The 21543-nt window shown below is 35.3% G+C and overlaps 1 protein-coding gene across 3 annotated transcripts in view; it reads left to right on the top strand.

Annotated features, from left to right (window-relative positions):
* The window catches only part of LOC122216109 (WD repeat containing planar cell polarity effector), a 351781-nt gene that overhangs the window by 162230 nt on the left and 168008 nt on the right, over positions 1 to 21543 (top strand). For all 3 annotated transcript variants that reach the window (XM_042932434.1, XM_042932435.1, XM_042932436.1), the window contains one exon: positions 2699 to 2762. In XM_042932434.1, the coding sequence (XP_042788368.1) occupies positions 2699 to 2762 (64 nt within the window). The remainder of the gene's footprint in view (positions 1 to 2698; positions 2763 to 21543) is intronic.

Below are 21543 nucleotides of genomic sequence, written 5' to 3'. Positions count from 1 at the left end.
AGTCTTAGGGTTGTGTCTTTGAGCCCCACATTGGGTGTAGAGTCTACTTAAAGAAAAAGCTTTAAGCAAGACATGAATTTTTTTTTTTTTATTCTTTATGCCAAAGTTAGGGACACTAATATCCTGGGAACATTTTAGCCCTTGGCTTAATCAGAAGTCTTGGGCTTAGCACCGTTACCTTGACACTTGTTCAGAGCTCAGTCTCTTGAGTGTGATGGCCCTTAGGGTAGTTCTGCCTCTCCCTCTCCCCCAGTATTTGCTCTCTGCTCAGGGATCTTTACTCTAGTTTTAATGAAGGGATTTCATTTGGTTGGTTATATTTTGATTGAGACTATGGTACTCTTAGATTTTCTTATTTTTTTAGAGTTCTGTGATGTACTTTAATGTATATTTTATAGGCAGTCTAGTTGGGAGTTCCCTTTGGTATTTCTGGTTGACCATTCTGCCCAATTCCAAAGCCAATCCTTCATTTTATCATAGTGCTCATCATTATCTCTCACCTAGAAAGAACAAAACATCCTATCTTGTCCCTCTTAATTTCACTTTCTCCAATTTTAATTTATCATATATATGGTTGCCAAATTGATGTATTGATGGATATGTTAGACACTTTAAATTTAAAGTACCTGGAAATGAAAGTTTGGAGCTCAGGAAAGATAGGGAACCTAGGGATTCGTGAGTTATTGATGTAATTATCAATGGCATGAAGTGGGTAAGGTTATTGGGGAAACTAGAGTAGTAAGTGTAAATAAGAGGACCATAGAACACCAACTTTATGGAGTAGGCATAGAACAAACTGGGAAAGGAGACTAAGAAAATGAAATGTCAGAAATGAGAAAACAAAGAATGGCATCTCCAAATGCAAGGAAAAAGGGAGTTTCAAGGAGGGGAAATTTGTAGGGTCAGATGTGGCCAAAAGGGCACACAAGATGAGAACTTATCTTACGTTTCATCACTAGAAGCTGGAAGATTACTATTGACAGAAAAGTTTCAGTGTAGTGGGATCAAATGTAAAATAGCAGTGAATGTATGAACAAGTTGTACAACTTGCTACAGTCCTCTGTTTCTCATTACATCCCACCTCCACTGAATACACAAGGAATCAGTAAACTGCCTGGAACAAAAGAAATACAACTGCTTTCTGATCTTCCATAGTTAAAGGGATTCAGGCAAATACTGGAGAGGTTAGTAAGAACGGTGAAGGAGGAGATTGGCAATAAGAGTCATTAATTTTTTGTTAGGACTTAAATTATTTTAGCTATTTTACTGATAAAATTTATGTAATCTGTTAATATTCCATATTTCTGATGTGTTGCATTGAAATCTTTATATTTTATACTGTCATATTTCACAATATAAAATAGAGAACAGAGTACAACCTGGTTATTTACCTGCTTGTTTCTGGAGTCAGAAATTCTCACAATTATATCTATGTAAATCTCAGCATTCAAACCAAAAAAAAAGACCTTTCCTTCTAAAACTCTGTGCACAGTATGTGATCATAACATGCTTTGCTTTCAGGAGCTTCAACTTTCCTGTGAAGGTAATTAAATTAAACTGTAGTTTTCATATATCTTGGGCTAAAATTAAACTTTCACTAAAAAGAATTATCAGGGGCACCTGCGTGGCTCACTCGGTTAAGCGCCCAGCTTCGACTCAGGTCATGATATCACAGTTCATGGGTTCGAGCCTCATGTCAGGCTCTGTGCTGACAGCTTAATGCCTGGAGCCTGCTTTGAATTCTGTGTCTCCATCTCTCTCTGCCCCTACCCCACTCGTGCTCTCTCACTCTCTCTCTCTCTCTCTCAAAAATGAATAAACATTATAAAAAAATAATTATCAAAGTTATACTTTAGGAAAAGTGTATATTGTGTAAAAAGAGTAGAAAAGTAATGTTTGAAGTATTTAGAAAATACTTAAGAATACTTAGAAAAGGGGCGCTTAGGTGGCTCAATCAGTAAAGCATCCAAGTTTGGCTCAGGTTATGATCTCACGGTTTGTGGGTTTGAGCTCTGAGTCAGGCTCTCTGCTGTCAGTGTGGAGTCCACTTCAGATCTTCTGTCTCCTCTGTATGCCCCTCCCCAGCTTCCTCCCTCCTTCCCTTCCTCTCTCCCTCTGTCTCTCTGTCTCTGTCTCAAAAATAAATAAGCATTAAAAAAACTTACTTAGAAAATACGTTAAAATATTTAGAAACCATTTCTACTGTCATTTTCGAACAACCTAAGGTGTATATTTTCCAAAACTCACAAATATGACTTTTGTAATAATACAGCGTATGGCTTCTCAACTTTTACCTGTGAAACACAAAAGTATAATTATTCGGTTTGTTAATTACTGTTATCTTGCTATATTCTACATATTCCCATACTTTTCTCTTACAAAACATGATAAAGTTAAAAATTATGAGAGACTTTTTCCTAAGCTATTATTTCCCTGCATTCAACGGCACCTTCTCTGGGTTATGCTTATCCTTGCAAATTGCATTGAAGGCCTCTGCAGGCTCTTTGACTAAGGCCCTTCTAAGTGCAATAACATTTCACATACAGAAAATCCCAGCAGGCAAATTCCCCACTGTTTGAAAATATTTTTCCCATCAGAAGAACAAAAAACAGTAACACATAAATACATTAAACAAGCAGCTCTCTTCTTTTATGGTTTTGTTCATAACTAACATATACATTTCTTTTCTTCATTATAGGTACCAGAGATTTGAAAAGGCATTTCTGTTAGCTGTTGACATTGGTGCTCGTGACCTGTTTATGGTGAGTCATTCCCAGAGATGATTTTGTGCCTTCAGTTCTAAGGCTGAGTAAGTTGTCAGCTTTTGTGACCATTAAAAAGGATTAGTGTCATTTGTGCCTTAGACACATGGTGAGAAAGCATTATTCCTTCTTGGCTTGCAGCTTTGCCTTCATGAAACTGGTCAATAGCCATCTAGTCTCTTTTGACTCGTTGACATTTTCTTTGCTGGGGCCCAAAGGATTTTTTATGTTTTCTAAGAATTTATAATTCTTGAACTTTTCTCCTCGTGTACCTTGATGTGAGGGGATGACACCTTTCTATCTAATAAGCGTGTCCTTTTAATCCATTCTCTAAAGTACAGCTACAGAAGCCAGGACATAGGGCAAAATATGTACCATAGATTTTGAATGTGCTCAAGTTTGTCCCTTAGATTTTAGTGTAAAGTAACAAATTATGAATGTTCTCACTTATATTTTTAAAGTAACCACAGTGCAAAACACATCCAAGAAGTTATAAATTCATATACACTTTAGTCCTCCCATTTATTAGCTAACAGCAGTAAAATTGGCCAGTTTCTTACAGATCCTTGTGCTCTGTATCAGGTTCTTCTAAGATCTTTTACCACAATGTCACAGTGAGGTCAGATGAGGTGGTGTTCCTTTCCTGGTTTCCTAGCATATTCTGCTCCACAGAAAATTCATTGTTGTCAAGGAAACCAATAAAGTAAAAGTTTCTTGAAAACGAAACAAAAAAAATTCTGGAAGGCTCTTTTACCTGAATCTTCTGCACAATGAAGACATTTCTGTAGTTTAAGCTTTGATGCTTTAGATATTAAAATGGCTTCATGACATTAGGTCACTTGTCTTTGGAATGAGTTTGTTGTTTAAATTCTAACTTTGCATCATTCAGTTAAATTGTGCTTTCATTGATCGTGAAGAAATCTCTAATTCAAAAAGTTATTATTTATCATCTGTATTTTGTTTTGTCAAATTGAATAGACATATTCGTATATTGAGAGAAGGTTTTATTTGGCCAATATCTCTACATGTAGACATCACAGTGTCAGAAATAACAACACTTTTTAGATTTTTTGACCCCACTATCTATCTCTGCTTTCTCACCTTTACCAGTATTCCCCTCAGTAAAGGTAGATTTTCTTCATATTTCTTTATTCATAAGGTTGTTTTTGAGTCTTAGTGGGGATAATGTATTGAAAGTACTTTGTAAACTGGTAAGTAATATACAGATATTATGTGTTATTATTGTTGAGACAGAGCAACTATTGTTATTACATAGCCATGTAAAAACTAATGAATACCTGAAACAGGGCTTGAATTATATGAATGTAAAAGAGAGGATATTTTGTAAGCAAAAGCAATATGATTCAGCAAGACCTTAGATTGAAATAAAATATTTTGATTATAAGAATAAATAATACTATAATAGAAAGTAAACAATAAATAAAGAGAATAAAAATAAAAAACCAATGGACATCCTTTAAAATACCTCTCTGTGAATGTATTCATTCCCTATACTTTTTGTTTATAACTTGATTTTTTTCTTTCAACAATATGACATAGTTTTCCATATCAGTAAACATAAGTGTATGTCATTTCTTTAATGTTTACGTTATATTCCATCTTATATGTGATAACTGGCATAAAAACAGGCACACAGACCAATGGAACAGAATAAAGAGCCCAGAAATGAACCCATGCATATATGGTCAACTAGTCTTTCACCAAGAATACACAATGGGGACAAGTTAGTTTTTTCTTTCCTTTTTTTTTTCTTTCTTTAATATAATTTATTGTCAAATTGGCTAACATACAGTGTGTAAAGTGTGCTCTTGGTTTTTGGAGTAGACTCCCATGGTTCATTGCTTACACACAACACACAGCGCTCATCCCAACAAGTGCCCTCCTCAATGCCCATCACCTACTTTCCCCTCTCCCCTACCCCTCCATCCACCCTCAGTTTGTTCTCTGTATTTAAGAGTCTCTTATGGTTTGCCTCTCTCCTTTCTGTTTGTAACTATTTTTTCCCCTTCCCTTCCCCTATGGTCTTCTATTAAGTTTCTCAAGATCCACATATGAGTGAAAACATACGATATCTGTTCTTCTCTGACTTGTTTCACTCAGCCTTCCAGTCCTATTCACCTTGCTGCAAATGGCATGATTTCATTCTTTCTCATTGCCAAGTAGTATTCCATTGTATATATAAAGCACATCTTTTTATCTATTTATCAGTTGATGGGCATTTAGGCTCTTTCCATAATTTGGCTATTATTGAAAGTGCTGCTATAAACATTGGGGTACATGTGCCCCTATGAATCAGCATCCCTGATTCCTGTATCCCTTGGATAAATTCAATAAGTGGTGTAGGAAAATTGGATATCCACATGCAAAATAATGAACCTGGACTCCTATCTTACATGACTCACAAAAACTAAAAATGAATTGAAGACTTAAATGTAAGACCTATAGCCATAAAGTCCTAGAAGAAAACATTGAGAAAAAGCTCCTTGACATTGGTCTTGGCAGTGTGGGTTTTTTATTTTTTGTGGGTTTCTTTGTTTGTTTATTTGTTTTTGTTGTTGTTTTTTGATAAAAGACAATAAAAGCATAGGCCACAAAAGCTAAAATAAGTGACACTGTGTCAAACCAGAAAGTTTCTGCACAGCAAAAGAAATAGTAAAAAAAAAACCAAAAAGGCAATCTACAAATGGGAGAAAATATTTGTAAATCATATATTTGATAAGGGGTTAATATCCAAAATATATTACAACTTCTACAACTCAATAGCAAAAAAATCAAACAATTCAATTAAAAAATGAGCAAAGGACCTGAAAAGACATTTTTCCAAAGAGGACATACAGATGGCCAACAGGTACATGAAAAGGTACTCAACATCACTAATCATCAGGGAAATGCAAATCAAAACCACAATGAGATAATACCCCACACCTGTTAGGATGTCTTTTATCAAAAAAGAGATTACAAAAGTTGGCAGAGATGTGGAGAAAAGGGAACGCTTGTTCACTGGTGGTGTGAGTGTAAACTGGTGCAGCCACTATGGAAAACAATATGGAGGCTCCTTAAAAAATTAAAAATAAAACTGCCACATAACCCAGAAATCCCACTTCTGGGTAGATACCCAAAGGAAACAAAACCAGTATCTCGAAGAAGTATCTGTACCCATGTGTGCAGCAGCATTATTCAGATAGCCAAGATGTGGAAATAACCTAGGTGTCCATTGACAGATGAAGGAAATCTTGCCATTTGCTATACCATTGACCAACCTGGAGGGCATTACGCTAAGGAAAATAAGAGAAAGACAAATACTGTCTGGTGTCAGTTATATATGGAATCTTAAAAAATAAATAAAAACTGGTTTCATAGAAATAGAGAGTAAAGTGGTGGTTGCTAGGGACTGGTTGGTGCTCTTTGTGCCTTGTTTTAAAAATCTTCAAGGTCTTGAAATTTTCAAGGTCTTGAAAATTCTTCTTTTTTCTAAAGATTTTGTTTTTAAGTAATCTCTATAACCAATATGGGCTTGAACTCACACCCCCCCAGATCAAGAGTTGCATGCTCTGCTGACTGAGCCAGCCAAGCACCTCCAAAATTCTCCTTTTTATCTTCCAGAATTTGTATTATTTTAATGTTAACATTTAAACCTACAATCCACCTCTATTGATTTTTTTAGAGGATATGGCACAAAATTAACTTCCATCATACGTATATCCAGTTGACCTGTGACCATTGATTGACAAAATTGTACTTTGACGCTTTACAGGGTCACCTTTGTCATAAATGAGGTTCCCACAGAAATGCACATCAAAACCATAATGAGATATAACCTCACACCAGTCAGAATGGTTAGTATCAAAGAGACAGGAAATAACAAGTGGTGGCAAGGATGTGGAGAATGTTGGTGGGAATGTAAATTGTTCACTATAGATAACTATGCAGATTTCTCAAAAAAATAAAAATGGAAATACCATATAATCCAGTAATTCTGCTACTGGGTATTTACCCAAAGACAATGAAAACACTATTTGGAAAAGACACATGCACCCCTGTTTATTGCAACATTATCTACAAAAGCCAAGGTGTGGAAGCAACCCAAATGCCCATCCATAGATGAATGGATAAAGATGTTATATATATACAGGATGGAATAATAGCCATAAAAAAGAATGAAATCTTGCCATTTGTGACAACATGGATGGACCTAGAGGATATTATGCTACGTGAAATAAGTCAGACAGAAAAAAACAAACACTGTGTATTTTCACCTATATGTGGAAGCTGCAAGTAAAAACAAATGAACAAATAAACACCAAAAGAAACAGAAACAGGCTCATAAATACAGAGAACAAACTGGTGGTTGTCAAAATAGAGGGGTATAGGGGGATGGGTGAAATAGGTGAAGGGGATTAAGAACTAAACATTTTTAGTTATAAAATAAGTTAGGGAGATGAAAAGTGCAGCATAGGGAATATGGTAGATAATGTAATAAATTGGTATGTTGACAGATGGCAACTACACTTATTGTATGTAGTAAGCATTACATAATGTATAGATTTGTTGAACCACTATGTTGTACACCAGCAAATAATAGAATACTGCATGTCAACTATAATTCAATCAGAATAAGCCAATCAAGTGCCCTATATGTGAAGGTATATTACTAGATTCTGTCCTTGCTCCAATACTAAACTTCTTTAATTACTTCATAAGTATTTATATCCAATAATGTAAGTCTTCCAAGTTTGTTTAAATGTGTTGTTCTTACTCTAACCTGTGATAGATGCTTAAGTCATGGATTTTTTAGCTACTGTATCCTAATGTATGCATTCAAGGGTATAATCTCCATTCAAAGATGGCCTTGATTGCATTCTGACAATTTTATGTGTCTGTTTTTCGTTATCATTCAGCTCAAAGTATTTCTAAACATTTCTGTTGTGAATTCTTTGTCCTAGGTTTCTTACATTTCCTAATTTCAAATAATAAAACATTTTCTAGACAGACACACACACACACACACACACACACACACACACACACCCCTTAACCTATTCTGTATTACATCAACCCTTTGAAATTTGTTGAAATTCCCTTATGGCTCATTATATGGTCAATCTTTTATATCCATGTTTCTTTATATTTTGAGTTGCATCTCTTATAAGCAATAAATAGTTGTATATTTTTAATCAGGGGTCACCTTTGTCTTTTAATTAGATTATTTAATTGGATTATAAATAATATAATTGTGTTTGTCCTACCCACTTTCTTTTCTGTTTCTCCCACCTATTCTATGTCCTTTTACCTAACCATCCTTGCCCTTTTTTATGTTAACTCTATTATTCCATTTTTTCCCTTCTATTAGCTTATTAATTACATTTTTCCTCTAATTTTTTCTTTTGACTCCTATCCTTATGCTGAATCTTTCTGTCTTTCTGTTCTTGTTTGGGGGTCATTTGGTTTTAACTCTCTGCCTTTTTTTTTTTTTTTTTTTTTTGAAAAACCAAAGCATTTTTTTAAATGTAGTGATAATTTGAGGCTGTGTATGATGTTGTTTTCCTCCAGAAAGAATTTACTTTTGCTTCTAGAAGTTAGTTAGGGTAAAGGTTAAAAGATACCTTACTCCATTCTGGGATTGAGTTTGAACATGAGTTTCAGTCTAAGAGCCAATTTATTTCTACTTTATACTGAACATCAAGAGTGTAGCCCTTCAGGAGTCTCAGTTAGAAGCCTTGTCTGTTCAGCAGACCCTGAAGTATAACTTAGTAGCCTTAGCCCATTGACTCTACCTAATGTTCAGTGTGGTTTCTCAACTTCTCAAACACTACTTTCTGTTAAGTTTCTCATCTTCTTGGCCGCCAATTACATATTGGTAAATACTTTGAAAAGCAAAAGCTGCACCAAATGTCAGGCTTACCTCTCTGGGCTTTGCTTCTGTCTAGAATCTTGGTCCTTCAAATACTCACTGTCTTGTTCTCCAATGTCTTCAAACAGAATTTTAAAAATTATTTTAGCCAGCTGTTTTAGTTGTTCTCAGCAAGACTATTAGTCTGATATGTTCTCATCTGGGATAACTGGAGTGAGAAGTTCTGCAGTATGTTTTTGGAAGGTGAGTGAAGTGTTAAGCTTGGCACTAGCTGCTTTCCAATTCTGGATAACCCCCCTGCAGTGCGCTGTTATGTTTGAACTATTAATCGCTTAAGAGCCTTAAATGTCACAAATTCTGCTTTAAAGCATGACATATCATCCATTTTATGCCCCAAATGGAACAAATGAAATTATATAAGATGTTGTTTATACTAGGGTTTATGGTTTAATTGTAGTAAAAGCACTAAAAAGAAAAACCCAAGTTTTTAAAATTCTAACTTATGTTCAAAAAAGTAAAAAAAGTAATTTTCAGTTCTTCAAGTTGAAGAATTATAGAAATCTTATAAGATTAATAATGCAGATCTTTCCTTTTGCTAATGAAAATATTTGTGTATGCCAGCTTAAATTTATAGTCTGTCTTGCTTGAAGGCATACCAAGTGCTTTATCAGTAACAAAATCATTACATCTCACAAAGTTAAAGGAGTTAACTTTTCTTGATCACCTGCAAAGGCATTATACCAGATAATGCCTTATATAATGGTATAATATATTATGTCAATATGTTATATATAACATACATTATACCACTTTATAAATTATCTTATTTAATTCTCATAATAATCCTAGACAATAGAATTATTATACCTATGTTACAGTTGCTAAAAGTAATTATAAGGACAACTGAGAATTGTGATTCAAACTAAGGTGTATTTGACTCTAAAGTTCATGCTGTTTCCATTTATACCAAACTATTTATATAAACTAAAAATTTAGAAGTTCCCCAAAGCTCAGTGATTTATGACGTGATGACTCCCTATTACTAACTTCAAAGAGCTATTCTTTTCCTTTTATTCTTTACCAAAGTTCAAAAGTTATCAGTAAGACTGTTTATTGCAGAATGGCATCTGATCTATCCTGAATGATACACAGAACCCAGTTTATTTGGAATATCATTCATCTAAATTAAGAGCTCTTAGTCTGTAATAAAAGGAAGTGCACAGTGAATATAGAAAGGACCACAGAAAAATAGCACCAATTGCCCATTTCCCTATTTTCTCATTCATGTCTCCAGGAAAAAAAAAAACAAAACCTCACACATTTAGTGATAGTTTTCTTAGAGAGGAATGTGGTATATGCCAGACATGATATTGATAGATCTTCCAGGACTATGAGTCTGCTCTTTGAGAACCCATTTGCATCTTGGGAGACACAAAGAGTTGTATCTTAGACTGTCATTTGAACTGGATAGGTGTAATACTTTTTAAAGTGTCCATTCCCAATTTCTTGTCTTTTAAAAACCATTAGCTTCTAGGGGCACTTGGATGGCTCAGACAGTTAAGCATCCAACTTCAGCTCAGGTCATGATCTAAACAGTCTGTGAGTTCAAGCCCCATGTGGGGCTCTGTGCTGACAGCTTGGAGTCTGGAGCCTGCTTTGGAGTGTGTGTCTCCTTCTCTCTTCCCCTCCCCTGCTCATTCTCTATCTGTCTCTCAAAGGTAAGTAATTTAAAAATATTTTTAAAAAAACAAAACACTAGCTTCTCATTGATCCCTATAGTCCAAGGTTGTTTCCTACCAAAACCCAAGCAAAAGGGAATAATTATATAGTCAATATTGGCAGAACTGTTTTAAAATATTACTGGTAAGGGAAGAGGATCTTCCACTTCCAGCTACTGGACAAACTGGTTTCAGACTTGTGCTCCCACTGTAAACTGCTATAAAACTACATAAAATATGAGACAACAGTTTTTAGGCATTGGACAATAAGTAAGCCCTGCAGGACTTTGATTCTTAAAAGAGGAGGAATATACAGATGGCCCTCTATATAATTTCCAGAACAGAGACCAGTGATGTCTCTCAGATGAAGAGCCAGGGATGAGTTCAGAATTCAGAGATGATAAATGATCTAGAATTTATGGGGCAGGATACCAGAATGGGAAAATCTATGTGAAGAGTGGGGACCCAGAAGTCTACAAGGTGGTTACTTGGGTCCTTGATGGAAGGCTAAGCAGCAAGTATATATAAGGCCTACCAAAGAGTCACTGCTGTGAGACTGAGAGCTAAACGGAGAGCCTTCGTAATGGTGAGAGGTGCTGGAATTCTGGCTCAAAGTGAAGCAACCTCACTGGGCATTTTTATGAAACTCTAGAAATGCTATGCTTGAAGATGAAGAACTTATTACAGGACTGTGTACAAAACCAGATCTGCCTTTAAAAATCACAAAACCTAACTTGACAGAATCAAAAGAATTCACCACTAATTTAATACCCTGCTAGTACAAAAATCAACATCCTTTAAAGAAAGCATTACCCAAACTCCTTATAATGTGATTTACAGCACACAATAACACATCATTAGGTGGTTAAAGAAGCAGGAAAATGTGATGTATAAATAATGGAGAGAAAAAGGAGCTAATGGTAACAGACCTGAGAGGACCCAGATGTTGAAAGGAGCAGAAAAAACTTTGGAGCAGCTGTTATAAATATGTTTAAGTATTTTAAAGGAAGAGATGAATATAATGATTGAATATATATGGATTCTCAAGAGAGACAAGGAAACTATTTTTTAAAGGGGGCAAAGAAATTCTAGAACTGAAAAATGTGAAACCTGAAATGAAAAACTCCCTGGGTAGGCTTAGCAAAAGATTGGACAGTATAATAAAGGATCCATAGAAAGACATCAAGACAGATAAACGGAAATCATCCAGTATTAATAAAAAGAAGGAAAAATACAAAAATTAATAAAGGCTGAGTAACTTGTGAAACCCAAATCCAGTGGTCTAAAATACATGTCATTGGTGGAAAACATTAGTCTATGGATCGAAGCTCAGTGAACTCCAAATAAACAAAGCAATACTCAGGCACACTACATCTTGCCATAGCATACCCAAACTATTGAAAATCAGTGATTAAGATAAAAATCTTTTTAAAAACTCAACAACAAAAAAAAGACTTAGAAGGACCAACTAATATGAATTATAGCTTACTTCTCATCAGAAAAAATAATGCCAGAGATAATGTAGCAACATCTTCAATGAACCGAAAAAATAACACAATACAAAATTTTATATCCAGTGAAAATTACCTTAAAATGTTGGTAAAATAAAGACACTTTTGAATAAATGAAAACTGAGACAACTCAGCACCAACTCAGGAGACCTGCAGTACAAGGAAAGGTAAAGGAAGTTCTTCTGGCACAACAAATATAATATCAGATGGAAACATGGATCTACATAAAAGAATGAAGAGCCCTTGCAATGGTAAATATGGATTATTTGTAAAAGTATTTTTTCCTCATGTAAAAATTTCTTTAAAAGATAACTGTCCAACGCAAAATAATAATGCATTGTGGTATTTATAACATGTAGATGTGAAATGAATGACAGTAACATCATATCATGACAGGTGATAAAATGGAATCATACCATTGTAAGGTTTATACCTTTTACCTGAAGTGGTACAATATTAATTCTAAGTAAACTGTGCTAAGTTAACACTAGCTTAACACTTATACTGTGCTAAGTAAATTGTAGTGCCTGGAGGATTTTCTCAAAAATTTGAATAGATATGCAGCTTTAAAGAAAGTCAATAGAGGAAATTAAAAACAAACAAACAAACAAAACCTTTAAAAATAGTCAACCCCAAAGAGGGCAGGACAGGAAGGAAAATAGAAAACAAACAGCAAGATGCTATACTTAAACCTAAACATTTATAATTATATTGAATTTAAATTAATAAGATACTCCAGTTAAAATACAGATTGAATTTTTTTTAAGTCTGACTTTGTCAGACAGGATAAAAAACAAAACCTGATTATATTCTGAATAAGAGAACACTTCAGTTACTATAACACAAATACATTTAAAAAGATGTAACACACTAACATTAAGTACCAAAGTAGACTTCAGAACAAAAGAAGTATTAGAAGACCTAAAAAGACATATTCCTGATGATAAAAGTTCAATAGAAAGACATCATTCTAAATGTTTATATACAAAATAAGTGAGTTTCAAATATATGAAGAAGCCTGGGTGGCTCAGTTGGTTAAGTGTCTGACTTCGGCTCAGGTCATGGTCTCCTGGTTCAGGAGTTCCAGGCCTTCATTTGGCTGTCTGCTGTCAGCACAGAGCCTGCTTGGAATCCTCTGTCCCCCTCTCTGTCTTTGCCTCCCCTACTGGTGTGCATGCACGCTCTCTCTCTCAAAATAAATATTCAAATATATGAAGCAAAAGATAACAACCAAAAAAAGAAAAGTAGACAAATGTAGTAATTCATAGGACAAGTAGTACAGAAATGCATAAGGATACAGAATATATGAACCTATCCACCAACTTGACCTGACATTTTTTGAACCTATATTCAACAAGTTTAGAATGTACTTTCCTCTTAAAGCACCTGAAATAGTCACTAAACATAGATTATATGCTGGTATATAAAAGAAAGCACAGTACTCTTTAGAAAAGTGAAATACGACACCAAAGGAATTAAATTACAATTCAGTAACTTTCATATTCTCAACAAAGCTCCCACTATTTGCACATTAAACAGTACTTCTCTAAATGTCTCATGGGTCAAAGAAGAAATATGAGAATTTAGGAAATAATTTTTTGAATTGAATTTTATCAAAATATGTGGGATGATTATAAGTTGTATAAAATAAATTGCCATGAGTCTATACTGATACAAATAAGTACAAAAGTGAATAAATCCAATTAATAAATGTAAAAGGAATGACAGAATGAGAAAAATCACAATTTGGAAGACATCATATTAATAATAGAGTAAGGCAAGAATAATTAATGGATGCTATAACTGTGAGAGAAAGTTTCCTGAGATACAGGGTATTTGCATTGTCTCAAAAAAATATTCCTTCACAAAGTATGTGTTATTTACAAAAGGAAAAAATAACTTCACAGTGGAGAAGGCTGGTAGATACCATGTTAATAAGTGATCAAAATGGTATTATCAGTAATGGAAGAAATCAAAATAAACTACCATATATACTCAATAAGAACACAACAGCCTTTCTGTGGTATTTCTGCAAAAAAAAGTATATAACTGGCATCTAATCCTGAGGAAACATCAGGTGAACTCAAATCGAGGGACATTATAATAACTAACCTATACTATAAAAAAAATGCCAAGTTCATATGAATGAAAAGAAGACTGAATAACTAATTTATACTGAAGGAATCTAAAGAGACCTAACAAATTCATTAAGAAATTGATCTTTGTTATATGAAGAACGTTACTGGAACAGTTGGTGCAATTTCAGTGATTAAGCTGGAATAATGTTAATCAATGCTAACCTTATGATTTTGATGATTTGATTGTGTAGGTAGGAGAATGTCCTCAGTAGGAAATAAACATTAAAGTGTTCAAGAGTGTGTTGGCAACTTCCTCTCAAATGATTCAGAAAGAAAAATCTTTGTACTGTATTTGAAACTTTTCTGTAACTGAGATTGCTGAAAATTTTTTTAAAGAGAAAAAAATTGTACTGTCATGGCTCTAGACTCTTTTTGTCCATGTTGTTTCTAGGTAGAAGCTGTGCAGTTTGGGAGTCTGTTTTTGTTGGTCACAGAAATGCCGCTTTTAATTTTGTGTCTTTGGGATCTTATTCTGCTTTTGAGAAATCAGGTAACCTCTCCAACCTAATTATTACTGTGGCATAAAACTACTCATTTGCCACCCAAGATTGCTTCTCTGGTCCCATGTTGGATGGCATGAAGATGAGTTTGCCTTCTGAACATTCTCATGTTGGCATCCCTAATTACCTTGGCCATTGGCACAGGACCAGTTGGAATGTCAAGTGTGTGCCATTTGATAATGCTATAAAAAGACCTATAGCTGCTGCTCTCCAGCCATCTGTGCCTTCCCTTGGCATGACACTATTGGGTAGTTTGTCTTTCATTGGCATGATTTCTGTAGTGTGGCTTACATCTGCCACTCCTAGGCACTTGCTTGGTGATCAAGTTGACATAAAATTGCTACTTTGGCACTGTTTTTATATAGAGAAGTTTTATACCTGCTAACTTCTGAAACAAGAATTACCATTTATTACATACAATATAATTGTAGTTTTAAATATTAGCACTATAGATGTCTCTGGCTTCTCTTGACTCAAACTTACCTATTTGGACTTCCAATTTCAAATTTTCCCAGTCAGAAGTCTTCACTCTTAAAAATTAACTTCTAAATGAAACATACCTCTTCTGTTTTAAGACACTGGATTGAATGCATATACATCAACCTCTCCCTCCTGTGCCAAATCTCTAGAAATCATGAGATATGTGTGTTCTGTGTTTAAAATTTGTAACTGGAATTCAAAACAAGAATACATGGGGCGCCTGGGTAGCTCAGTCAGTTGAGTGACTGACTTTGGCTCAGGTCATGATCTCACAGTTTGCGAGTTGGAGCCCTGCGTCGGGCTCTGTGCTGACAGCTCGGAGCCCGGAGCCTGCTTCTGATTCTGTGTCTCCCTCTCTTTCTGCCACTCCCCCACTCATGCTCTGTCTCTCTCTGTCTCAGAAATAAATAAACATAAAAAAAAAAAAAAAAAGAATACACGATGGACCAGAAGCTGTAAGGAACCTACTGAAAGCTGTAAAACAGACAAAATCAGATTGAAAAAGAAAGCAGAAACTTAAATGTCCAGAGGAGAAGACTGCTCCCCAAGTTGGAAAAAGCACCCAAAGTTCTCCATGCCCTTTGGAAGGAGATACTAGGAATGGGAAAAATTCTCCTGGGCTAGCAAGAGTGAATAATCAGGGGTGCAGGAGGGTGCCTGAGCAGAGAAAAATCAAAATAAATAGATATTAATTACCCCAGCTATTGTTAGAAAAGTAATTTGTAATGTTAAGAATTTAAGAATATACACAAGAAAAATAGGACTAGATGGTGTTATGGACTAAATTGTGTCCCCATGCCTTCGAAATTCATATATTGAAGCTCTAACCCCCAATGTGACTATTTGGAGACAGGTTAAAGTTGTAACCCTAATGCAGTATGACGGTGTCTATCAAAAGAGGCAGAGTCACTGCACAGAGGAAAGGCCATGAGAGTTTACAGCAAGAAGGTGGCTCTCTGCGAGCCAAGGACAGTGGCCTCAGGAGAAACCAACCTGTCAACAGCTTGGTCCTGGAACTTTAGCCTCCAGAATTGTGAGAAGATACATTGCTGTTTTTGAAAGCACCCACCGCATGGTATTTTGTTATGGTAGCCCTATCAGAGTGATATAAACAGCGTAACTTCAGTACCAGTAAATAGGAAAAGTACAAGAAAGAAAATGATAAATTATTAAAAAGCAAACAGGAAATAACCAAAAGGTAATCACTAAATAGTATAGTAATAGTAACTAGTAATAGTAAATAGAAAATACAAAATCAGCTGTTAAGAATGTCTAATCAGTAGTTATAAGGTGAGTGAATTAAATTCACCTATTGAAAATCAGAGACTGTAAGATTGGATTTTTTAAATATTCAGATATAGGTTGCATATAAAAAACGCCTCCAAACCTGAAATAACTTGGGAAAGTTCAAATGGAAAAAGATATACAAATAGATGCTGCCCAAACCAAGTACCAGACAAAATATCTGTGCTTTAAAAAATTGAATAGGGGAAAGAAAAGTGAGGTACATTAAAAATATGTCCTGAAATCCTTTGATATTTCTCTTTTCAAAAGCTGGTTTCTTACCCTCTCATCCCCTCTCATCTCACTTAAGTTATAACTTCTGAAACTAAGTAGTGTAATGTGTTGTGGCTTCCTTTTTGATCCCTTTGTCTCTGAACACTTGCTCTGCAGGAAGTCAGTTGCCACATCAGTAGGGTATTCAGGCAACCCTATTAAGAGGTCTATGCAGTGAGGTACTGATGTATCTTGTGAACAGCCTCCAGCCAAAATCCATGTCAATGAGCCACCTAGAAGTAGGTCCTTCATCCCCAAACTTTCAGATGACTGCAGCTCTGGTCAGCATCTTGACTGCAAACTCACGAGAGACCCTGAGTCAGAATCACAGCTAAGTTGTCCTATATTCCTGACCCTCAGAAATTGTGAATCACTGTTTATCGTTTTAAGCTGCTAATTTTGGGGGGTTTGTTATGCAGCAATAGACAACTAACACAAAGGGATCCTTCATAATTATATAGTTGATAAGAGAAGTAATGCATCAAGTAGATATAGCACTATTCATTTAAGTACAGGGCTCCAGATTATTTTTTTAAAGAAAAATCTTCAAGGAAAAAATGCAAAATCCACAAATTGCAGGATATTAACACATACTTCTCAGAAAACTATATACAAAGAAGGAAATAAACAGTGAGGATCTTGAGGACTTGAATAACATTAATTAGAAAATTTGAGCTAATGATATATTTAATAAACAGAATACACATTATAAACTGACAAAATCAATCACAAGTGATCATATCGAACCCTCCAAGCATATCTCAGCAAATGCCATCTCTAAATGCATATTTCTAAATGCTCTCTTAGAGACCATATTCAAAAATTGTAATATATATGTAATAAAGGTTAAATAGACCACAAAAAGATTGTGCTGCTACAATATAACATGTCACTCAAATTTTGACAGCATCCTTCTTTTTCTTTTTTTTTTTTTTTTTTAATTTTTTTTTTTCAACGTTTTTTATTTATTTTTGGGACAGAGAGAGACAGAGCATGAACGGGGGAGGGGCAGAGAGAGAGGGAGACACAGAATCGGAAACAGGCTCCAGGCTCTGAGCCATCAGCCCAGAGCCTGACGCAGGGCTCGAACTCACGAACCGTGAGATCGTGACCTGGCTGAAGTCGGACGCTTAACCGACTGCGCCACCCAGGCGCCCCTCTTTTTCTTTATTTTTAAAAATCATTTTGTTTTTTTAAATTTTTTAAGTTTATTTATTTTGACAGAGACAGAGACAGTGTGAACAGGGGAGGGGCAGAGAGAGAGAGAGAGAGAGAGAGAGGGAGGGAGAGGGAGAGAGAATGAATCCCAAGCAGGCTCTGCACCGTCAGTGCAGAGTCCGATGTGGGGCTCAGACTCATGAAACTGAGATCATGACCTGAGCTGAAACCGAGCATGAGACACAACCGACTGAGCCACCCAGGTGCCCCTCTTTTTATTTTAACTGAAGTGTAATTAACATAGGGTGTTTTATTAGTTTCAACAATTCTATGCATTATTCTCTGCTCATCAGGATAGGTGTACTTTTAATCCCCTTTATCTATTTCACCTCCTCCTCCCCCTCCCCAGCAATTACCAGTTTGTTCTCTGTGGTTTTTTTTCTTTTTTCCCTGTTTATTTTGTTTTTTAAAGTCCACGTGAGTGAAATCATTTGGTATTTGTCTTTCAATGTCTGCCTTATTTCACTTAATATTATACCCTCTAGCTATATCCATGTTGTCGCAAATGGCAAGATTTCATTTTTTATGGCTCCATTACATATATATGTATATATGTATATATATATGTATGTGTATATATATATCATATATATATGTATGTGTATATATATATATGATATATATATACACATACATATATATATGATATATATATACATATATATATGATATATATACACACACATATACATACCACATCTTCTTTATCCATTTATTCACACTTGGGTTGTTCCTGTATCTTGGTTATTGTAAATAATGTAGTAAATATAGGGGTGCATAAATCTTTTTGAATTAGTGCTTTCTTTTTCTTTGGTTTAAAACCTGGTAGCAGAATTACTGGATCATATGGTAATTCTTTTTCAACTTTTTGAGGAACCTCCAAACTGTTTTCCATAGTCCCTGCACCAATTTGCACTCTTACCCACACTGCAGAAAGGTTCCTTTTCTTCCACATCCTCACCAATACTTGTTATTTCTTTTTTTTGTTTAGAGTACATAATGTATTTAAATTCAACTTAGTTAACATACAGTGTATTAGTGGTTTCAGGAGTACAACCCAGTGATTTATCATTTACAAACAACACCCAGTGCTTATCCCAACAAGTGCCCTCCTTAGTGCACATCACCCATTTAACCACACCTTCACCTGCCTCCCCTCCAGTGACCTTCAGTTTGTTTTCTGTATTTGTCTCTTCTAGTTTGCCTCCATCTCCATTTTTATCTTATTTTTCCTTCCCTTCCCCATGTTCATCTGCTTTGTTTCTTAAATTCCATATATGAGTGAAATCATATGATATTTGTCTTTCTCTGACAGACTTATTTAGCTTAGCATAATACACTCTAGTTCCATCCACATTGTTGCAAATGATAGGATTTCATTCTTTTTGATTGCTAATATTCCTCTGTGTGTGTGTGTGTGTGTGTGTAAAATATATATAAACATACACCACATCTTTTTTTAGCCATTCATCAGTCAATGGACATTTGGGCTCTTTGCATAATTTGGCTCTTGTTGATAGCAATGCTAATAAACATTGGGATGCATGTGCCCCTTCAAATCAGCATTTTTGTACCCTTTTAAATACCTATTAGTAAAATTTCTGGGCCATAGAGTAGTTCTATTTCTAATTTTTTGAGGAACCTCCATATTATTCTCCAGGGTGAATGGAACAGCTTGCATTCCCACCAACAGTGTAAAAGGGTTCCTCTTTCTCCACATCCTCACCAACATCTGCTGTTTCCTGAGTTGTTAATTTTAGCCATTTTAACAGGTGTGAGGTGGTATTTCATTGTGCTTTTGATTTGTATTTCTCTGATGATGAGTGATGTTGAGGATGTTTTCAGGTGCCCATTACCATCTGGATGTCTTCTTTAGAAAAGTGTCCAGTCATGTCTTCTGCACATTTCTTAATGGGATTATTTGTTTTTGGGGGCTGAGTTTGGTAAGTTCTTTAAAGATTTTGGATACTAACTCTTTATCTGATATGTCATTTTCAAATATATTTTCCCATTTCATTTCATCAGTTGTCATTTAGTTTTGTTGATTGTTTCCTTCGCTGTGCAGTTTTGTATTTTGATGAGGTCCCAATAGTTCATTTTTGCTTTTGTTTCCCTTGCCCCCCAGAGACTGTCTAGTAAGAAGTTGCTGTGGCCAAGGTCAAAGAGTTTGCTGCCTGTTTTCTCCTGTAGGGTTTTAATGGTTTCCTGTCTCACATTTAGGTCTTTCATCCATTTTGAATTTATTTCTCTGAATGGTGTAAGAAAGTGGTCCACTTTCATTCTTGTGAATGTCACTGTCCAGTTTTCTCAGCACCATTTGCTGAAGAGACTGTCTTTTTCCATTGGATACTCTTTCCTGCTTAGTCAAGGATTAATTGGCTGTATATTTGTTATGTGGGTCTATTTCTGGGTTCTCTCTTCTGTTCCATTGATCTGTGTCTGTTTTTGTGCCAATACCATACTGTGTTGATGATTACAGCTTTGTAATACAGATTGAAATCCAGAATTGTGATGCCTGCAGCTTTGGTTTCCTTTTTCAAGATTGCTTTGGTTATTCATGGTCTTTTCTGGTTCCATACAAATTTTAGGATTGTTTATTCTAGCTCTGTGAAGAATGCTGGTATTATTTTGATAGGGATTGCATTGAATGTGTAGATTTCTTTGGGTAGTAATAACACTTCAACAATATTTGTTCTTCCTATCCAGGAGGATGGAATGTTTTTCCATTTTTTGTGTCTTCTTCAATTTCTTTCATAAGCATTTTATACTTGTCAGCCTACAGATCTTTTACCTTTTTGGTTAGGTTTATTCGTAGGTATCATGTTTTTGGGGGGCAATTATAAATGGGATTGATTCCTTGATTTCCCTTCCTGCTGCTTCATTATTGGTGTATAGAAGTGCAACTGATTTCTGTACATTGGTATTATATCCTGAGACTTTGCTGAATTCACATACCAGTTCTAGCAGTTTTTCGGTGGTGTCTTTTGTGTTTTCCATGTAGAGTATCATGAAGTCTGTGAAGAGTGAAAGTTTGACTTCTTCTTTGCCAATTTTGATGTCTTTTTTTCTTTTTGTTGTCTTATTGCTGAGGCTAGGAGTTTCAGTACTATGTAGACAAGAGTGGTGATAGTGGACATCCCGACTGTGTCCCTGGCCTTAGGGGGAAAGCTCTCAGCTTTTCCCCACTGAGGATGATATTAGCTGTGGGTCTTTTATATATGGCCATTACAATGTTGAGGAATGTTCCTTCTATTCCTAGTTTCTTGAGGGTTTTTATCTAGAAAGGATACTATATTTTGTTAATTGCTTTTTCTGCATCAATTGAGAGGACCATATGGTTCTTATCCTTGCTTTTATTAGTGTGGTGTATCATGTTAATTTATGAATATTGAACCAGCTCTGTAGCCCAGGAATAAATCCCATGTAATCAATGATGAGTAATTCTTTTAGTGTACTGTTGAATTCGATTTACTAGTATCTTGTTTAAAATGTTTACATCCAGATTCATCAGGAATATTGGCCTGTACTTCTCCTTTTTAGTGAGGTCTTTGTATGGTTTTGGAATCAAAGAAAGCTGTCCTTCCATTTCTATTTTCTGGAACAGTTTGAGAAAAATAGGTATTAATTCTTTAAGTTTCTGGTAGAATTCTCTGGAAAGCCATCTGGCCCAGGACTCTTGTTTGTTGGGATATATTTGGTGGAAACTGATTCCATTTCTTTGCTGATTATGGGCGTGTTCAAATTTTCTATTTCTTGCTACTTGAGTTTTGGTAGTGTGTAAGTTTTT

Source organism: Panthera leo, chromosome A3, assembly GCF_018350215.1.
Source record: "Panthera leo isolate Ple1 chromosome A3, P.leo_Ple1_pat1.1, whole genome shotgun sequence".
Taxonomy (NCBI): Eukaryota; Metazoa; Chordata; class Mammalia; order Carnivora; family Felidae; genus Panthera; species Panthera leo.
The sequence above is the reverse complement of the archived record's forward strand: the minus strand, read 5'-3'. Positions and strand labels throughout refer to the sequence as shown.